The sequence below is a fragment of the Neodiprion virginianus genome, chromosome 3 (genome assembly GCF_021901495.1).
Source record: "Neodiprion virginianus isolate iyNeoVirg1 chromosome 3, iyNeoVirg1.1, whole genome shotgun sequence".
Taxonomy (NCBI): Eukaryota; Metazoa; Arthropoda; class Insecta; order Hymenoptera; family Diprionidae; genus Neodiprion; species Neodiprion virginianus.
Genome location: NC_060879.1, coordinates 1,398,057 through 1,418,067, shown reverse-complemented (window position 1 = coordinate 1,418,067; position 20,011 = coordinate 1,398,057). Strand labels below are relative to the sequence as shown.

General features: G+C 39.7%; 4 protein-coding genes across 15 annotated transcripts; 3 read left to right on the top strand and 1 right to left on the bottom strand.

Annotated features, from left to right (window-relative positions):
- Positions 1-134: 134 nt before the first annotated feature.
- LOC124300239 (condensin complex subunit 2) lies at positions 135-9,767 on the bottom strand. 3 transcript variants are annotated; one of them, XM_046754101.1, is made up of 2 exons: positions 9,463-9,767; positions 135-2,295 (listed from the first exon to the last, which is right to left on the bottom strand). In XM_046754101.1, the coding sequence occupies exon 2, from the start codon at positions 2,284-2,286 to the stop codon at positions 226-228; it is 2,061 nt and encodes a 686-aa protein (XP_046610057.1). In that variant the 5' UTR covers positions 2,287-2,295; positions 9,463-9,767; the 3' UTR covers positions 135-225. The 3 variants fall into 3 exon arrangements, with proteins under 3 accessions (XP_046610057.1, XP_046610056.1, XP_046610055.1); XM_046754100.1 differs by lacking the exon at positions 9,463-9,767 and adding an exon at positions 2,482-2,630; XM_046754099.1 differs by lacking the exon at positions 9,463-9,767 and adding an exon at positions 2,486-2,629.
- LOC124300238 (little elongation complex subunit 2-like) lies at positions 2,965-6,348 on the top strand. 3 transcript variants are annotated; one of them, XM_046754096.1, is made up of 9 exons: positions 2,965-3,122; positions 3,283-3,682; positions 3,760-3,990; positions 4,057-4,472; positions 4,567-5,158; positions 5,232-5,379; positions 5,473-5,701; positions 5,794-6,095; positions 6,203-6,348. In XM_046754096.1, exons 1-9 carry the CDS (start codon positions 3,097-3,099, stop codon positions 6,253-6,255), a joined length of 2,397 nt encoding a protein of 798 aa, XP_046610052.1. In that variant the 5' UTR covers positions 2,965-3,096; the 3' UTR covers positions 6,256-6,348. The 3 variants fall into 3 exon arrangements, with proteins under 3 accessions (XP_046610052.1, XP_046610053.1, XP_046610054.1); XM_046754097.1 differs by having other exon boundaries at positions 6,169-6,348; XM_046754098.1 differs by lacking the exons at positions 5,794-6,095; positions 6,203-6,348 and having other exon boundaries at positions 5,448-5,578.
- Positions 6,485-8,856, top strand: LOC124300247 (CAAX prenyl protease 1 homolog). 2 transcript variants are annotated; one of them, XM_046754119.1, is made up of 7 exons: positions 6,485-6,787; positions 6,962-7,108; positions 7,177-7,380; positions 7,488-7,999; positions 8,075-8,222; positions 8,334-8,619; positions 8,731-8,856. In XM_046754119.1, the coding sequence occupies exons 1-6, from the start codon at positions 6,683-6,685 to the stop codon at positions 8,556-8,558; spliced, it is 1,341 nt and encodes a 446-aa protein (XP_046610075.1). In that variant the 5' UTR covers positions 6,485-6,682; the 3' UTR covers positions 8,559-8,619; positions 8,731-8,856. The 2 variants fall into 2 exon arrangements, with proteins under 2 accessions (XP_046610075.1, XP_046610074.1); XM_046754118.1 differs by having other exon boundaries at positions 6,495-6,787; positions 7,488-8,003; positions 8,079-8,222.
- Positions 9,768-9,821: 54 nt separating the features above from the next.
- LOC124300237 (SAFB-like transcription modulator) lies at positions 9,822-18,936 on the top strand. 7 transcript variants are annotated; one of them, XM_046754093.1, is made up of 16 exons: positions 9,823-10,202; positions 10,698-10,785; positions 10,872-11,035; positions 11,146-11,490; positions 11,605-11,629; positions 12,681-12,828; positions 13,924-13,964; positions 14,094-14,187; positions 14,326-14,362; positions 14,496-14,664; positions 14,776-15,029; positions 15,210-15,712; positions 15,803-15,982; positions 16,132-16,268; positions 17,452-17,608; positions 17,762-18,936. In XM_046754093.1, exons 1-16 carry the CDS (start codon positions 10,080-10,082, stop codon positions 17,928-17,930), a joined length of 2,634 nt encoding a protein of 877 aa, XP_046610049.1. In that variant the 5' UTR covers positions 9,823-10,079; the 3' UTR covers positions 17,931-18,936. The 7 variants fall into 7 exon arrangements, with proteins under 7 accessions (XP_046610046.1, XP_046610051.1, XP_046610049.1 ...); XM_046754091.1 differs by having other exon boundaries at positions 14,094-14,202; XM_046754090.1 differs by having other exon boundaries at positions 9,822-10,202; positions 14,094-14,362; positions 14,776-15,005.
- The last annotated feature ends 1,075 nt before the right edge of the window (positions 18,937-20,011 follow it).

The window sequence follows — 20,011 nt, the reverse complement described above, 5'->3', positions numbered from 1 at the left end:
ATTTAAAAATAAGTTATAAATCATAAAATCATATCTGTGAAATCAGATATCCTCCGATAAAATTAGATATAAGATAAGAAGACAGGGGAGGAGCGGTGAACACGATGGTCCAACAAATTAATAAACTCTTTCAGTACAAAAAGAAAATATTATAAAGTATTTATTTATATTAATGTGTGAATGCACATGGATAAAAAGATGATTACGAATATTGCAATCGCTCTGTTAACCCTGAGATATTTTGAGATCTGACATATCCGGAGTGGTAGTAATACAAAGTGTTTTCTCATTGGCCAAATGAAGAAGAGATACGAAAGCTAGAGCAGGGCTAAGAGCTGCAGCGTTATCCTTGCCCAAGGTGTTTGGTAATATTTTGTAAACACTGCCAAAGCTACGCTCGTCTTTCAATTTTGATGCCTCTTCGTTCGTGTCACCATTGCCATTCTCGTACAAGGTATTTTTATGCGACAACGACTTCCAAATACTGTTCTTCAATTGGCGCATGTTTATCTTTTTGGCACGAGTCGAATAATTGATTTGAACTTGAGTGGTTGATTTTGGAGCAATGACAAGATTCTCGCCGGTCAATGCCTGAGTGCATAATTCCCCGTCAGGATGTGGGTCTCCGTCTTCATCGTGAAACATATCCGGACTGCTGTTACAGTTGGCATCCCCTCTGCCCCCATCATCATTCTGTGAGCAATAATTCTGAGTATCGTTTTGATTGTCATAATCATAGTCCACGTCATCGTCGAGTACTGTAGCATCAAGATTGCCCTCCTCTCCCGCAGCTTCGCCGTTAGGTTTGTCCAGTGGGAGTAGTTGCTTAGTCATTGACGAATGATAATAAAACTTGGTAGGATTAGTGCTCTCGTAATGAATATCCTCCGGTAAAGTGAGTTTATCATCCTGCCAGGTCTGCCTCATGGTTTTGGTTTGAAGTCTGTGGGAAATTTTACCTTCTAGTTTCTCAACATTATCTTCCGACGCTTTGACTGTGAACTTCAAATTCACCTCCTTTTTTTTTCTGACTGCCTCCTGACCGCAAGCTCCAACAACTCTGCCAGAGAATATCTTTGGTTTCCAATGAATCGGGCCTGCCCAATGCAAGTTGTGAACGCTCTTTTGCAAGTATGAGTACTCCAAAGTGTTACTCTTGTTTGTGTTTGTGGTTGAGACCGCTTGGCTGAAATCTACGATGTGTTCAACATGCTCAGGCTTCCTTGTACAGCGATCAATATTCTCCTGACTAGCCTCGTCCAGATCAAAGTAATTCATTCCCACATTTTCATTGTCACAGAGGTCACCTACAGATGCATTCAAATCGAATCTCAAGTTGTTGTCTTCCTGACCGAATGCAGGAGGTGGGGAATCAGGTATATCAGTCTCAGACCAACCAAGAATGTGAAAATCAGCTAATATTGGACACATATTCGAGTCGGCCAAATCTTCGATATCCAAAACGTTAATACCTGTATAGACAGTGTCAGCCCCAGCTTTTTTCTTAGCGGCAAATTCAAGTATAACATCTTCTTGCAGGTGCAATCTGTGCCCACTAGTAGCATGAATGGGAAATGTGACTTGAAAGAGCATGTCTGTGGTCTGAGAATCGCTGGTGTTAGTAGTCGAGCACAGATTAATAGTTTCAGGGGTGCCTTCGAGACTTTCCAATGAACAGAGGATCTTCTGAGAGCGAGGTTTTTTCTTTCTCTTAGATTCAGGCTCCTGAACGGTACTGGCATTGGCGTCGTTTACCCCCTGATTCTGCTCCTCGCCCTTATTCTGTTTGCCAGGATCGCCTGCCATCTTAAAAACGTCTGTGTGAACACAATCTACTCTAACCCCATATATCTTTGTACTGACATCCAGGGTTGTCCCAGCACTCTGCATGTTGTTTGAATTTATATCTCGCTTATTGAGCACAGTCATGAGGTCGATGACAGAAAGAGCAAAAGCATTTTTCGTCGTGATTTTGTTCTCTGCGCATAATTTTATACACTTGTTATAATGATCCATCAGTGCATTCGTTGACAACTCCCCGATCCCTGAGCCAAGTCCTATAGAAGCACGTATTTCAGAGTTATCGATCTGCGACGAGCTGTCCATTGACACAGGAACCGCGCGACGAGCCAGTCTTTCACTCTCGTCGTCATTTTGAGTGAAGGGCTTCGGTGTATTAGAGAATTCTGAAGCTGCGAGTGACCTTCGTCGCAGCGGAGATGAGACTGCAGGTAACGAGAATGATTCGTCCATTCTAACTGCATTGATCGTCTTACGGCGTGCCATGACTGTTGCCTGCAAATTTCACGAATAAATGTGTATGATTCTGTTAAGCATAGTGAGCTTCCGCCGATGTTTATGTTGAGTAGAAAATAACTGAGAATCTACTCGGACGAATTTTGCCGACCATCTCTCTGCTTGCGGTGTTAATTTAAAGAATGCTGACGAATGCGTTACTTGATATACTTTGCGGGTGATTACCTACGTGTAGTTGATGCTACTGTTTTCCAGCCCCTGTCAAGTAAACCAGTCAAGCTAGAGCCGAATTTTAAACTTTACAATGAGAAAAAAATTTCATATCACTTATTAAGATACTGCAGGCCTTAGAACTGACACAAATTCTGTCAGTTAGTGCATAAAGCGGGATTTCAAATACTGTCCCAAGTGTTCCAAAACGCTCCGTAATTTACAATTTGCCCAATTTTCCACCTAACTTCTGGCATCACAGCGAATCTAACTATTTATCCTTACGTAAACGTTATGACCATGTGCCGTCGTAAGGGCGTCATAAGATTAATTATTAATATGAAAATATGGATAACGAAAATTCTCTGACTACAATAACTGTTACAATTAACTATAAGTAAATCAGTGTTGCCTAGTTCCAGAGACCTATTTCAGTGGCAGAGGCCGCTACAAAATCGGGAACACGATAAAAGTTGCTCTCTCTCTTTCCCTCTCTCTCTCTCAGGTTTTTTTAGGCTCCGAATTTGAAAATGTTGAAAGGCTCTCGCTGTCAGCCGTTGTTGAGGAGACAAAATTTGGAACTATATTGCAAGAATTTCGCAACGTCGTCTTTACGCAAAAGCTATCAGCATGGAGGAATTTCTCAACATTGATTGGTAGGTAGAATTCATGCAAATGATGGAGATAACCTCCAAGTTCAATCTTTCCGGTGAATTTGCAACGTGTCGAAAGAATCTCACTTGATATAAGGGCTTTATGTTTTTTAATGAAATGATGAATAGCTCGATTTCTTTTCACCATCCTTAAATTTCTCAGGTACCCTCCACTGGAAGATATGATAGATGACGTGTTCATCCACGAAGAAAGACTGAAGAACGAAAGTGCGATGTATAGAATAATGCAGGGTGTTTTCACCGACCCTTTTACAGACTTTGAAAGCGACGATGACGATGATAGGGATAAAGACGATGGAAGTTCAAGTGACAACGACTCCGATGGAGTTCGGGTAGCTGGCAAAGAATCTAAGCGGCCACCGCTGACTGAAAAAAAATGGGAATGGGTACCTGGCCTTGAAAAACCTCCGTTCCAATTTCCCAGATTGTCAGTCTTGACCAAAGAAGAACATGCCATCTGTCTGAAAGTTTTAAAGCAATTTTCAGGATCAGAAAAACCGCAAATGAATCAACAAAATAGAAGCGAACTGGAACAGTATATGGTATTAATAAATAAAAAACACATCCAAATTCTATAGTGTTTAACTAGTGTTTTGTAACTGTGTTGAATTACTTACAGAAACTGTTACCAGTGATACGCAAAGAGCAGGAGGAATTTTTAGCTTTAGCAAAGGCTAATTGGAATGGTTCTGAAATAAAAGTTATTGGAAAAGAATACATTAATGCACGGTGGAAATCTAAATTTTTAAACGCTCGAAAGCTTCCTAGATACTACGTAGCAGGAGGAAATATAGCTTTCAAGGAAAAGAAAAAAATTGTTGCTGAACTAGAGGCCACACTCTTGGAAAAGGTAATTTATATCTTAGTTGTCGATGCATTATTGCTATCGTTTTACTGGGTCAAAATTATTCTGCAGGGTCAACTTCCCAGGGCATTCATACCAGTTTGCAACAAGCGAAATTATTTGTCAACTGAATTGCACAAACTCTATGCCCTATATCCGGTGTTCACCAATTTGGACAACAGCAATGAAACATCTGAAAAATTAACGGTGAGTCAGGATCCAAACTGCGAGAAGCTTGCCGCGTCTAATGGGGTAGATGTGGTAATTTCGTCAGGAGGACTCAATTGTTTGGCTACTAATTTTGGCCCCCATTATACAAGTTCTTGGATTCTGCCAATTGTTGTGAAAGGGAGCGAGGAAGGAAACATTATTTACATCGATAAGCCATTACCACCTACAAGTATGACTATACCTCAAAGAAACTCTTGGATTTACAAGTATATTCTACGGTCACAAATTCTTCACCCAAAACATCATACTTCAGTCAAGTAATTATTGATCCTGAAAAAACCAAACTCCTTCGGTCCGTTGTTTCAACGGATTTTGAATTTTAATTAAGAGAATTTCATTCCTAAATTTCAGCTTTTCCAAACAAGGAACTGAGGAGGAGGTGACTGATCACAGTCTTTTTGGGGATATATATTCTGACGATCTATTGAAATTAGAAGACGAAAACAGTGACATCTATAGTGCAGGTCCAAAATCAGATATGTTTCAAACATCCGAAAATACAGCCATGGAAAACAAAGCTGTGATAAAAAATGAGCAAGCGATGGGTGGTCCAAGTAGTCACGAAATGGAAGATGAATTTGACCTTTTCACAAGTAAAGAATTATCGCAACAACACACTTCTGGTGACTTTTGTGTAGAGGAAAAGGATCACTCTGCTATTTCTATTGCTCAGTCTATGGAACTGGACTCAATAAACGATAACGACGATAAGGAAAATGAAATGAATGTAGAAAGCGTTCAGCATGATGCACCAGATACAGAAACACGTACTCAAAATTGGACGAAAACAAATATTTCGGCTACTGCATCTCCACCTGTTGGAAATAATGTCACGTACAAAATATTTTCACTTGGTCCACCTGAAAACTGCGATATCGATTCCTCAAAGACTATGGTTGAGAAGTATAAAATATTGGTTCGCGCTAAAATAGATGGGGTTGAGGTAATTGTAGCTTGTTGGCAGAAAACCTGCCTGCACGTACATCTTTCATAATTTTAGATTTACACAATTCCAGAGAATGAATAAAAACTTACTTCACCCCATAATGTTGGTGCCTAAACTGGAGCACCAAGTCAGTCTTGGTGCTGAGGCTGTTACAGCAGAAGAAGCATTGAAACAGTGGACAATGCTGACCTACAGACCGAATACATCACTCGTTCGAGGTATGTTGCAATTTGAACTTGAAATAAATTTCAATTAAAGGACGCAATTGAAGCAACCCTTCTCTCAGGAAACTAATCAGGTATTGTCTGCAGTCAGAATATCTGCGAAATCCTCGGATATTATCCAAGTAGAAAGGAGAACAATAGGATCGATAAACAACGAAATGAAAAGGCTCTACGGACTTAACGGCGAAGACAGCCTAGTCATTTTGCATAACGTTGTTCATGAGTTAAAAAAGCTTAAACCTGGAAATTATCTTCTCAGGCATACTCCGAGTAATGGTGCATTCGCAACAATTTACCAAGAAGCAGAAGTTTCCGCGTAAGCTGTTACTGTTACATCATCAAAACATGTTGTTACCGCTCCTCATTGCATTTTGCAGTTTTTTGATTTTAACTTTGAATTACTTGCAGAAAAAATGTCTTCGACTTACACTCGGTCTACTCCCAGAATTACGCTCAAATAATACCCAAACCCTCCTGGCCTCCCATTGACACAATGGTTGTAACTCCGGCCTTCGCATTCAGCGAAAGAATGCCTGCTATGTATTATCCTTCAAAACATGTCTCAATCTCCGCGTCTAACTATCCAAGAGGACGTGGAAAGGGCCGTGCACGAGGTCGCGGAAGAGGAGGTTTGCCAGGCCGTGGAAGGACTTTGCAGAGTGCTGCAATCGAGCGTTCCGCAGGCATTAACCACGTCGACACAAAGCGTGGTAAAAACCAATTTTTCTTTCAATCACTTCACACTAAAGCAGCCAATGTTTTCATGTATGATGTGTTTCACAGACCACATTCTCAGCTTCCGATCGTTTGCTTCCAGGTAAACAAAAAAAGTTTAACGTGCAACGCGAAACGCCGGTTGAACAATCATGAATCGATGAAAGAAGAAAAGATGTGTACTATTGTATATTTTGGATGATATTATGATAAGTGTTTTGCATCGAATTAAAAAAAAAACAAAGACAACGTCATTACAGTTTTTTTGTTCATTAACTTCCTATAATATGTCGAGATTATTGAATTCAGACCGCCCAAACGTTGCGACTACGTCGAATTCAAATTTCCCGCGACATCTTTGGATCAAGACGTTGGATATATCGAACATCGAGAGAGACAACTTCAAAGTCTGTCTACTATCGCATCATTCATTCCAATTTGTGATTTGAGACCACTGACACTGATATATATTAGTGCTTGAGACTATAGGCCGGGAACACACATGAGACCAGCGAAACACAGTGTGTCGTCCTTTTTACGCCAAGAGTAATTCGGAGAGATTTTTTAGACGACTACAACAGCCATGTCATCTTCCATTGAACAATTCGTTGGAGAAAACCTGAGATGCGAGCTGCTCGCGTTAATATGGATTCTCTGGTCCTGGAAGTTTTATCTCAGTCTTCGCCAGGTTAGCTTTCAGTCCCTTTTTATACCTCTCAATTTTTCGACTTATTAAATGACACGCAATGCGGTACCACTTTCAAATTAAATTCATCACCCTTAGGAACAGTTTTTTCAAAGCATTCCAAGGGTGACTCGATGCTCAGTCTCTTAACATGATTTGCATGATTATTCCCTGCAGACAAAGTTAATGAACAAACTTGTTGACGTCCCTGACGAACTGAAGGACCTCATCACGCCGGAGGTTTATAATAAGGCACGCCTCTACGCCATCGATTGCAATTATTTTTCAAACATCAAAAGTCTGTTTTCGACATTCGTCACCACGGTGGGTATAAGCAAGCAATTTTAATTTGTCTTCTGGTTGTTCATGCATCTAAAACTCATCATCTTCAGGGGATGATACTGTTTTTTGCCTTCCGTCATTTTTGGGATTGGGCGGTGAAAATTTCTACCGCGTGCGGAATTAGCAAGCATAACGAAATACTGATTGGCGGTACTTGCATGCTGATCATGAACATCCTTAGCACTATCGTTGACCTGCCATTTTCTGTCTACAATACATTTTGGCTTGAAAACAAGCACGGATTCAATAAGCAGGTAAGAATGTTTATAAAATAACTAGTCAAGCTTGACAAATGTGCTCCAAAAGCTGTGCTACGTTTAATCTGAATTCACAAGCAATAAAAAAATTTATCCTTTTTCAGACTGTTTCATTCTATATAAAGGACCAGATAAAGAAATTTATCGTGCTACAAATAATTGTGATTCCGCTGAAATGCGGAGTAGTTTGGATAGTTCAAATAGGAGGAGATTATTTCTTTGTCTATCTGTGGGTCTTTACCGGCATTGTAACTCTGTTTATGCTGATTATATACCCAGAGGTTATAGCTCCATTGTTTGACAAGTACTCTCCGTTGCCCGAAGGAGAGCTTAGAACAAAAATTGAAGAGCTCGCATCATCCCTTGGTTTTCCCTTGTACAAATTGTACATTGTTGAAGGATCCAAACGATCCTCTCACAGCAATGCGTACCTTTACGGTTTTCACAAGCACAAGAGAATCGTCCTATTCGACACCCTGGTCAAAGAATATTATAAACCAGACGCCAATGACACCGATAAAGACAAAGGTTGTGAAACTGACGAAGTCGTGGCCGTTTTAGCCCACGAACTTGGTCACTGGAAGTTGAATCACACCTTCAAGTGTCTTGTACTGTCTCAAGTAAGACTAAAGTGTATTTAGGTATTTCTTTTTCACAGCTAACTCTAATTTTGATCGTGCATTCTTTGATTACAGGTCAACATTCTATTAATATTCATTATCTTTGCTAAACTGCTCAACTATCAACCAATGTACACTGCATTCGGATTCAGCGATTCGCAGCCAATATTCATTGGATTAATTATCGTAATGATGTACATCCTGATCCCGCTAAATACGGTAACTAATTCGATTATTTTCTGTCGTTTGATATTAATCTCATTAACCTCTCTCGTAATCCTTCTTCTTTTCCGACTTCATTCACACCTGGTCCAAATCTACTTTTTTCAGTTAATGGGCTTTGTCTCCGTTGTGATCAGCCGGAAGTTTGAATTTCAAGCAGATAATTTTGCAAAGACCTTAGGACACACTATCCCCCTGAAAAGTGCACTAGTTAAATTGCACAAAGACAATCTGGGTTTTCCTGTATTTGATAAGCTCTATTCAGGATGGCATCACTCTCATCCCCCGTTACTTGAGCGACTAGAAGCTCTGGATGACAAAAAATCAAACTAGATAATTCGCTTTCACGTTTTGAGCATGCTGCTGCTATTGCCGCCACTGAATCAATCACGAGGTATTTTTAATACAGCAAAACAGTTTTCAACCTTAGATTTTAATGGAAAGTTTTGAAATTTCTTTTAATTAAATCTGGAGGTGAAAGAATGTTTTTTTTTTTTTTTTTCAGACAATCGCAGAAAAGCGGAACGAGATGAAACAATGGGAATGATATAGCCGAATGCATGGCAAGAACAGGAATTTGTACTTACACCATCTCGCATGTTACTTAAAGCATGCACCATAATAAGAATGTCAAAAACAATTTCAAAAGGATAATCAGCCCTAAATTTATACATCGAAAAAATATAAGGTTTCAGTTTTACTTCACATATTTAACATGTGTTGGTTCGTCCAGTAAGCAACTCTGGGCACTAGTACCAATAATATGAATAATGGATGAAACGCTTCGATAACCCGAAGACGATTACCAGATGTAAGAGATCAGCATGCATGATATATTGTATTTCTTCAAAAAGTGTTTTCTTCTTTTTTTCACGCACAATATGCGAAGTAAATTCAATTCGAGAGAAATTAAACTTTTGATAAATAAATTAATAAACGTCAGAAAGAAGCACTCACTATTCCCTTTTTTTACTTACGTTCTATCTTGTACATTGTTACAAAAATCAAAATACAGATGTAGTCAGATTTCTTGACTTAAAATTGTGAAATCTACATTGTCAACCCTATATTATTATATCTTCTATTGCGTAATGTACGATATTTTTTGTGTATGTATGTACAATAAATTAATCTTATTACGTAAAGAGAAATTCTCCTTATCTTTTTTCAAAGATTGATCATACGTCAGTTTGGAAAATTGGATGCCAATAGCAAGCAAAAAACTTTGTTTCGTTACTTTTAGAGCTGCTGGAGGTAGCTTCGCGTGTACAGAAAGTGCAGCGGAGAAGTGAGAAAAAGAGGTATGTGTTGCTTTCACTGAAATGTAGTTCTACATACATACAGTGGACATACATGTCAATCTGTTTCTCCTGCTCCACTCTTGTTTGCTCGATACATTTTCTCTAGTCATCAAATGCAGAGTGAAAGAGACGTAGTAACCCTAATATATATTTCTCTCTCTCTCATCACTTCGGCTGCATTTTTCGCGATGTTGAGAGAATGGATTGCTCTCTCTAGATAGTACATGCTCCAAGGTTAAATACTACTCCACTGCACTAGTGACGCCTCGTGTTCGTAACGCGAGGTATTAAATGGCGACGGCACCGTTTCCGGTTTGTCACTGAACTACGTGAACTAGTGATCGCTGCCCGCCAGTGTCAATCTTGGGTTAACGACAAGTGTCTCACCATTGTAATATGCCAAGATTGATATGCCGCACAGAGTATTAATTAGGTGATATAACAGAGAGAAGTTGAAACGTCAACATCCGAGACCGTGACACGTCATTAATCAAACTCCGGTATAGATCAGCATCCGCGTACGTTTTAAAAGTTGTACGGATAGCTGCAAGCAATGGCCGAAACAGAGGGGAAAAAGTTGGTCGAGCTACGCGTGATCGATCTGAAAACCGAGCTGGAGAGACGCGGGCTTGACAAGACCGGCAATAAAGCTGCTCTTCTCGAACGCTTGTCGAAGGTAAAAGAACAGTTGCTATTAAATTATAAAGATCCCCAATCTCTACACCGATTATCAAATCGGGCGTGGGATGACGAATCGTCCGGCAAACGTTACGCGTGAGACGCCATTTTTATGCTATTGATTTTTTTGTCACCTCGGTCTCGTTATTATGCGTTATCGCCTTTCGTGTTGCCTCAACTATTTTCAGCCGTAACGCGATAACAGCCGGCGTTTACTCCCTCTGCTCAGGACTTCTGTCTTCGCCTATAGAGATAAACTTTCCCATGGTTCCCGGTTTTTCTCCTCGATTTCTCAGTTTCTTCACTCGATGAGCGCGTATCTGAATAACAACGATTGTTACCCACTCTTCGTTGAGTCATTTTGCTCATCACGTGGCCCGACGTGCTGTTTATCTTGAATATTTTCCCACTCCTCGAGACGAAGTTGATACACAATGGTGTTTATCCTTTTTTCAAAATAGTTTGTATCACGTATCTTTGATATTTTTGACAGGCGATCACAGAGGAAGGAGGCAAACCTGACGAGTATTTAATTGTACCGAGTGGTGGACCTAACAAGGTTATACCAAGAAAAAACAGTGGTGAGATTTTTAGCCCTGATGTCTGCTGTTGCAGTCTATTTCCTTATTTCAAGTAACTATTGCATGGGATCACTTTGGACTTTTAGTAACCGGCATACCTGGCCAAGAAGAATCTTTGGAAGGGTCTGATAATCGAAAAGATGAAAGTTTGGAAAATCAAGCAAACTCAGAAATGAAGATCAAAGAAGAGACGTCACCCCCATCTAGTGAAGAAATCTCTGAGAACGTAGTCAAGAAGGAAGTTAAGAAGGTGATATAGAAATCAAGATACAATTTTTCAAACTGATGGTTTAAATAATTTTTGGCCAATCTTAGTCCTCAACGCATCTGCAAACTGGCGTAACCAATTTTACTCAATAGGAACAAGAAGAAGACAAGGTGAATGAAGGAGTCAAGGCTGTGGATATTAAGAAAGAAGATATCAAAAAAGAGGATATCAAGATGGAGGACATGAAGAAAGTGGTTACTAAGAAAGAAGATATTGAAAATGAAGAGGTCAAAAAAGAAGAGCCAAAAGAAGAAATCGAAAACGAAGCAGATGAGGATCAGAATGATAAAAATGATGTCGATAACACTGTTAAGACTGAATCAAGCCCACCACCAGTTCTGTCCAATCCTACCGCTGTCGAAGCAAACGGAATTGATAACGAGGACTCGATTAATCTGACAATTGGCGAAGACGAAGAGAATCTCCTTGCCGAAGAGGTATGATTACTGTTTACTCCTCGTTGATTTCTGTAGTTATTCATTTACAATTGTATCCAAATTCTTTGACATTTCCAATCGACTAGTCTAAATTTCGACATGCTCTATTTTCAGACGGAAACTCACGACAGGCGCAAGGGTAAGTCTTATTTACAGTTGTAACATTTAAGTAGTTGTAATGTAAAGAGAACTAGTTATAAGTCTTCCGAAGACGTAGAAAATTACGATCATCAAATCATTCGGACGTTCTTCCAACCCTCTAAATCTCGTTACTGAGATTCCTGCACCGAAACTTACTGGAACTGCGACGAGCATCATGAGATGCAAAAGCTTATGGCACAACCTGCAACATTGCCCTATGGATTTGGAGAGGATACATACGTTCTTTCGATCATCTGGGTGGTTGAGACTGTCTCAACGGGATGCTGGCAAGAACTCTTCGCCTGCAAGCCGATCAGCAAAGAAGAAACTTCTATTGATGGGAAATCAACCAACGACCAGCTTTCATAATATGGATCATGATCTAGCATATGAAGTCGAATTTTTTTTTTTTTTTTCTGCCTACCCTGCAGGTGATAGCAACTAAGTTTGCCCTAGTCTTTTAAGTATTTTACACAATTACATTATTTATACCCTGCCGCATAGAGCATCGTTGGATATTTATCAGCTAATTCTCTTTGCTACACGGAATTCAAGAAGAACGACATTTTGCATCCTTCAAGCCGATCGGACGATATTTACTGTGAAATGGTGCAAAGGAGCCGCCAACAACTTAGAAATTCTGGTCGAGCAAATTTTTTACGATCATTGAGATATCTGGAATAATGCCTACATACCCGCCTACGTTTCGTATATAAAAAAAAAAAAAAAAAAATAAAAAAAAAACGCATTCTGCAGTGCTGCTTTGCCCTTTTTAGTGTCTCTTCTTGTTACCCAAGCTCCAAGTTGAAGTTGGTTTACCAGTAACGTCAAGTTGCAGAGAACGAGTCTCAAAGTCTTTGCTAATTTTCGCGCTTCCTGACCTCGCTACGTTTCGTGTAAAGTATTTGACAGTGATGCGGAAAAAAAACCACCCCAAAAAACAGGAGAAATGGATTGTGTGCGATTATCTACGAGATCGCGTTAGGGAGGGAAGGAGAATTGTCGGGCGTCATAGAGTGACCACATTGCTACCTTGATTGTCCCTGCAGATGGAGGTGAGAAGAGAACCGAAGAGAACAAGAAGGGAGACTCTAAAGGGAGTGGCAGAACAGAAGGTGGAGCCGGCAAGGAAGGTGCAGCCAGTGCCAACGGGCTCAAGAGCAAGCAGGGAGACGGAGGCGAAGGAGGAAGCAAGAGGTTGGTCTCGCATTGGTTAAAAAAAAAACTTCGGATTGGTTCGACACTCTTAAAGTTACACACGACTATATTATCGTTGGTGTTCATCTGCTGCTGGATATGCCGCTACGCAACCCGCATTCGCACGATGATTTATTTCAAGATATTCAATATACCGACAGTATCACGCACGCAAGAATATTAATTACTATACATATATACATATAATATATTCCCTATTACAATCCACCGTAATATTATCGTACGTATAATTTAGTTTATAATTAGGCTGATGCTTAGCTCTGGGAAATATGTTAAGGTATTTGGAAATTGGCTAGCAAGCTTCGAAAAGTTATTTTTTACTTTCTTAAGTAAAAGAAAAAAAAAAAGTAAAACAAAATACGACTTAAAACTTGCCTATAATATGTGTGCAGTGCGTGTGTTGAATTGCGCCAAATAAGCTTCGCCAGCATCCCAAAAGTGGAATTTTACCCCTCAAAGGTAGAATCGCTGAAGGTGATAATCGAAAGACAATTGAAGACTATTACCATGCTGCCCGCAGATGACGCTTCGTCATGTAACGGTATCTTGTGTAAATTGCATTTGCACAAAGCGACATTGTGCTTTCTGGATAAATGTTTAATAACAGCCCAGAAATATCTCTAAAGAATAATTGAGAAGAGATATCGACTCTAAACATTTCGCATTGTGCTCGGTTGCGCGAGTACAAATTGATATGCCTGCGGAAGATTGCACCACTATTGCTGCATTTAAAAATCACAGTGTCAAATATAAATCTATAAACAACAATGTCGTACTCAATCGAGCACCCAAGATGGTGGCGTAACGAAATCCGGAACATGTGTGATAATACTGGTGTAAAAACAGAAGATTAAAAGAAAACAAAGTCTTTGACACCGATTAATTGACATTGTGTAATGGCGAAAAGTGTTTTTGAAATAAAAGTTGCTAGCCAAATTTTTTTCGCTTAACATAGTTGCAGAGATACTTATTAAGCCTAAGCAAAACACTACCGCGTTTTGAAATTTTTTTAAACTTACGTAATACACCATGTAACTAGTTTATATTATGTTTAAATATGGTCTTAATTTTCAGTACTGATTCTACAGCCAAGGGTCAGAAGAGGGACGACAAAGGTACTCTTAAATTTTTGTTTACATAAAAAAATTCCTACTCGAAAATCTCAGAAGTTTTACTATCGTTTGCTTGCAAATAAAAACGTAAGAATATTCTTTAAATGTAAAATGTCTGTTGGTCGTTTTCAGACAAGAAGACATCACCCTCTAGTTCAATCAACGCCAGCAGTAGGAACTTGTGGGTCTCCGGATTATCGTCTACTACTCGTGCCACAGACTTGAAGCAAGTATTTTCTAAGTATGGAAAAGTTATTGGAGCTAAAGTCGTTACTAATGCGAGGACTCCTGGAGCTCGTTGTTACGGCTATGTTACCATGTCCACTAGCGAAGACGCGGCTAAATGTATTCAACATTTACACAGGACGGAGCTTCACGGCCGCGTCATTTCCGTTGAGAAGGTAAGATAATTGGAGAAAAATGGTTGACATCGTTTATAGCTCAATTGTTCTATCACGCGCTGCCACGAGCTACATGTTAGAATCGGAAACTTGACACATTCTTATGTTAAACTTGAAATTTTATCCTCAACAGGCAAAGGGGGACTCGCAACAAAGCCATATGCGGAAACGGGACTCCAACAGCGTCAAGTCCGATAAGAAAGACGACAAGGAGAAATCATCGAAGGAAATTTCTGAAATCTGCGAGAAGAATGACAATAAGGACGTTAAAAAAGATTCCGAGGAGAAAACTGTTGATCCAAGTGAGTTGTATTTTATCTAAATCTTTATATACAGATCTTGGAAAAAAATTTAAAACGATTCTTCTGTGCTTACAACACTTTCATCGAGCCATTCTTCTTTCGTTTCTGCAGCTGCCAAGAAGGCAGAGGAAAAGTCAGACGCCACAGAGGAAAAGAAAAGCGATGCGGCAGAGAAAAAGGATGAACCTGTCAAGGACTCGGACGCTCGTTCGACCAAATCTACAAGCAAGAAGCCAGAGAGCGAGAGAGGGAAGCGCAGCAGTGACAAACGCGTTCGGTCTTGGGAACATCATAGATCTCACACACGCTCCCGGAGCAGGGAGCGGCGCAGGCGCGACGATGTACTAACATTTGCTAAGATTCGGGTTAGTCTAGAGATTATAACGCAGTGCGGATTTCGCGGATATAGGAATTGGTTTATTCGAGTTATCAAACTCGAGGGTTTCGCTTCATTACAAACTCCGCGTTAAAGTGACCTGCGACAGTGGAAAGAGACGGTCCAATTTCCTGGACTTGATTTAATTGACAATCGATTTATTCTACAGGAAGAACGGGAACGTCAGAGGTTGCGAGAGAGGGAGAGAATATTACGCGAGGAGGAACGGAGGCGACGAGAGGATATGGAAAGGCAGCGGGAGATCGAGCGTAGGCAGAGAGAAGAGGCTGCACGGCTCGAAAGAGAGCGTGAAAAGCTACGCAGGGAGAGAGAGAGGATCGAGCAAGAGAAGGCGGAGCTGCTTAGATTGGAAAGAGAGCGGCAAAAGTTGGAAAGGGAAAAACTGGAGCGTGAACGACTAGAACTGAAGAGGCAGCAGATGCGGTTAGAAGAGAGCCGAAGACCTCCGCCGCCACCTTCTATCAAAAGAACATCGAGCGATAGAAGGGATCCGAGAGACCTGTACCCGGAACCGGAACGAAAACGCATCACTACCGAACACAGCCGACGTCACAGCCCCCAGAGAGTTTCCGACAGACGCACAGAGATCTTGGAAAGAGTCTCAGATAGACGATTAGATCCCTCGCCGCCTTCTAGATACGAATCGAACAGGTGAAAATATTTCTTGGGATATGTAGCAGGAAATTACATATCCTAGTTCGGACACGTTGATCGAAGCTCAATCTTGTGCTCCTGTTGCAGTAGATCAACTCAGGATCTGGGGTTGAAGAAGGATTTTAAGAGAAGTAGCGAGTTCCCGTCCCGCAGTAGCAGGCCAGACGTATTCCCTGAGGTAACGAGAGGGAGGGAAGTAATCGTGCGACGTGAAACGATTCCTGCTCCGTCATCATCCATTGATCCTCGACAAGTGAATAAAGACAGGTGAATATGTGAGAATATGTTAGAAAAGCGTCAACTCTAACTTGTTCAGTCTCATGCGGGCGTTGATCAAAGAACACGGATTCTTTTTCAAAAATAGCCTGAGTACACGAAGCTGCTATACTCGGTTAAGTTTCAATGAATTCTCATAGGTATGAAAGAACTACTTCGACCACGTACGGCAGAGAGCGAGAGGTTCGAAGGTCTGAAACAGAATCCCACCGAAGTACCCGGGACGGTCATACACGCTACACCGAGAGTACAAAACCGCCCGGATCCACCGCTCCTCGTAAGTTTTCGGATTTGTATATCTAAAAGAGCTCCGTGCATTCGCCTTTCGTAAAATACATCAAACTGCGTTTGATCTCTTTCACCAGACGTCTATTAACATTGTGTGCTGTTTATTTCGTCGCAAACCATACGAAATTATTAATTATACGATTTTATTTTTTTTCTTTTTTTTGTAATTTAAATATGTTTGATGCAGTTTTACCTGTCGATGCTTTCTCAAATTTTGATTAATATCTGTTGTGTGAGTTGCAGGTAAAATATAATTCGCTACTTTTCAAATTCAAAAATTTACAGTACCTGTGATATCGATTAACGCAGTCATTGATACAATTTGTACAAACAGAAGTCTTAAACTTTTGCTGATCATCCATACAGCGTATATACATATGTGAAATATATTCATACATTATATATTAGAGATAACGATAGAATTTCGCTGTCAAATCGTCGTCGAATTATACATCGTAAATGTAAAAACTTGAACAAACGAAAAAAAAAAAAATACAATTCTTTTACCGCAGGTTATATCCTGAGGAATTCACCTCCTTACAAGAAATCTCATCATAAGATTATTTTGAATCGACGATGACGTGTTGTGTCAGGATTATTACGACCATGTATGCTTTATTAATAATAAAAGAAAAGAAAAAACTCATTCATACTGTGACGCTTTGCTTTTTCTTGTAGTATGTTGCACCCATCATCAGTCTAGATTTGCGATAATTACCTATGGCAAAGAAGGAGATTATTGAAAATTAACTATAGCCAAAGAAAAAAAGATTCAGCTCTTTTCCGTTGGAATTGTTTCAATAATCAAGTTCTCATTATTGATCCGGCGACAAATTCACGCTCAATAACTCATTTCTCCTTTTCCAATTTCCAAGTTCAATTTACGGATGAATACATTTTTGAGTCCCGTTAGCTTACACTTTGCGACACATCTATTCTCTTTTTCTTCCGGGTTATTGCGATCCGTAATTTTTTTTTCCTGACATTCATACGCATATAATAAAGCATACTGGCGTTTATATCGGTATAATTAAGATAAATCAATCATCGTTTTTGCTCGACAGATTGTAAGCTAAAATTGGAATAGTAATTCCTACTAAACAACTGTAGAATTTAGCACCGGTCTAGATCAGTAACATTGATTGATTGAAAAATTATCGTCCTGTCCATAGGTGAGAGTCGGTATGCAGAAAGTAGTCGATCTGCTGCCGGATGGCATGCAGGACCCCCGTCGACTAAGTCTTTCAATTCTGTACCAAGCAGTGGGCCTCGCGATCCTCGTAACGAAATATCAGGTTGGAGTAGCCGTTCTTCGGAAAATGTAAACAGGTATGCTGTGTAAAAAGATGACTTGAAATATTCATGTAAAACACGATCTCGTAGTATCGCTTTGATATTTTTGTTTATTTATTTTTTGTTTTTTTTTTTTTTTCGTTTTCTGCCATTCACTTCTTCCAAAGCATCTTTCAAATCTTATCACAGATGGAGCAGCTCCGGAAGCATCAGCAGCACGATGCGACACCCAGGTCCGCCTCTCTACCAGAGTGGCGGGCCAATGCCGTCAATGACTTTGGCTCCCCCAGGAACAGGTCCATCCTACGATAGATTTGATCCCTACAAATCGTCGATGCCAAGCATGCGAAAATATTAATAATAGTAGTATATATGTGTACACATACTATAATAATAGTACACGTACCCTAAGTGAATTGAAACATTTTAAAACGATAACCCGGAACGACACAGTTTAATTGGCATGATATACACATTTGTTTTCAAACTTTGAGTTATCGTGATGCTAATATAGTTTATCAGTGGGGAAGAGTAAAAAATACTTTCTTTTTTCTTTTCTTTTGTTTTTATTATTTTTTTCAGTATTTACTTCGATGTCATCTACCGTCAAATTAATTTTACTTTATGTTTTCGAGGCTAACATCTAATTCCCGTTTACTCGTAAAATGTGAAATCGGCTGAGCTAGTCATCGAATTATCAAACTGATGGAGTTATCGAAATTCCTAGAATACGAGAGTGTGTTACCGACTATTTGTCTCTTCTTTCTTTCTTTTTTTCTTTTCTTTTCTTTTTTCTTTTTTTTTTTTTTTTATATAAGACGAAAAAACTAACGAACGCGTATCCGTCGTCTGCATCCATTATCGGTATCGTTACGTGGTTAGAAATGTTTCACGCGATAATGGATACGTACTCAGGGATCGCAAAATGCAATTATTAGTCGAATAATAATAATTAGGGCAATACAGTTGGCATTGAGTCGAAAACTGAAAATTAAAAAGAAAAGAAAAGAGCAATGAAGACGCGAACGAAGGTAAAGAAGGGAAAATGAAATAACTCTACTAAACACTGAAAAGAAAATCATAGTCTCGCTACCGACCTCCTAATTGATTAATTAATTGTGAATAATAATGATAACAACACTATAATATCAATAATAATAGGTAAATCTAGATATCGATTTAAAATAGTGTATATCATATGCAATTAAGTTAATAAGAGAGAGAAGAAATCCATCGAGTTACGAACTTACGCAACGGATGATGGCACATTACAGTGTGAATCAATCGTGCAAAGTACCTATAAACATATATAACTAAGATTAAACAACTTCAATAAATCTATAGTACGTAGAGCTGTCTAACAACCGATTGATTGAAGCATTGATTTATTTATATTTCCTTTTCTTGGTGAAATTCGAACGTGCACTGATTGTAGCAATAACGCTTAATTCCTTACCCATTTTAACCTGTTAACGGTGGGGCTGGTCGATATATTCCCCAGCAGTCAGGCTGGGGACTCCACGTAAGAAATACCACGTTGAACGTAGTTATAAATTTCCCGTCTAATAAAAGGTTGATTTGAACTGATATTTCCCCGCCGTTAAAAGGTCAATGGGTACTTTATTTGCTTTTCCTTTACAGGGTCTCGTTCACGCACTTGAGTCTCACTCTCTTTAAACCGCGACCTTCACCCACAATACAATTACTAGCGGATTTCTATTCAACGCGTTAATATAGCGCGTTTCCTGCTTTCACACCGTCTCGGGGAATCTTCAACGACCCGAAGCGAATGATTTCAAGCTCATGATTATCATTCCATTCATTATTTCTTCCCCTCCCTCTTTCTCTCTTGAGCCATTGCAGTGGTTATGCAACGGTATAATTTGAGACTAAAATTACGCATAACTTGTCTCTCGCTAAATTAATGACAGATCCGACATTCCTTCGAAATATTGTTTAATTGAACAACAAAACTACCCTTCCTCATATTTTTTATATGCGCATAATGCGCATTAAACAATTTAGCGTGTTCAATTCCGACGAAACGAGGACCAACAAATTAGGATGAGATATTTTTGTAAAACCGCTTATACAGCGAATAGATCCTATATCACGAAATTTCCAAGGAAATAGATGATTTCCGAGTTTTTCTAAACTTTTTTGTTTAACTACCATTCGCCGGAGTTCGAAACGGTTGTTACGTCCTCCAGACTTCATATTCCTTTCCCACACTCTTAGTTACCTTACGCTCTGTAGTCTGCCCTTATCGTCCGCTAGCTTGCTTTCTACATCCCGCTAAACTCCGCAGATCCATCCTAGCGCTCAAGCAAGACACCTGTCCCTCTAAACCAAAACCACACCTTTTTTCCTCGGCCGACTCCTTTGCGTTAACTACTTGATAATAAAAAACAATCATATACTTCAAATCGTTTGCCTTCC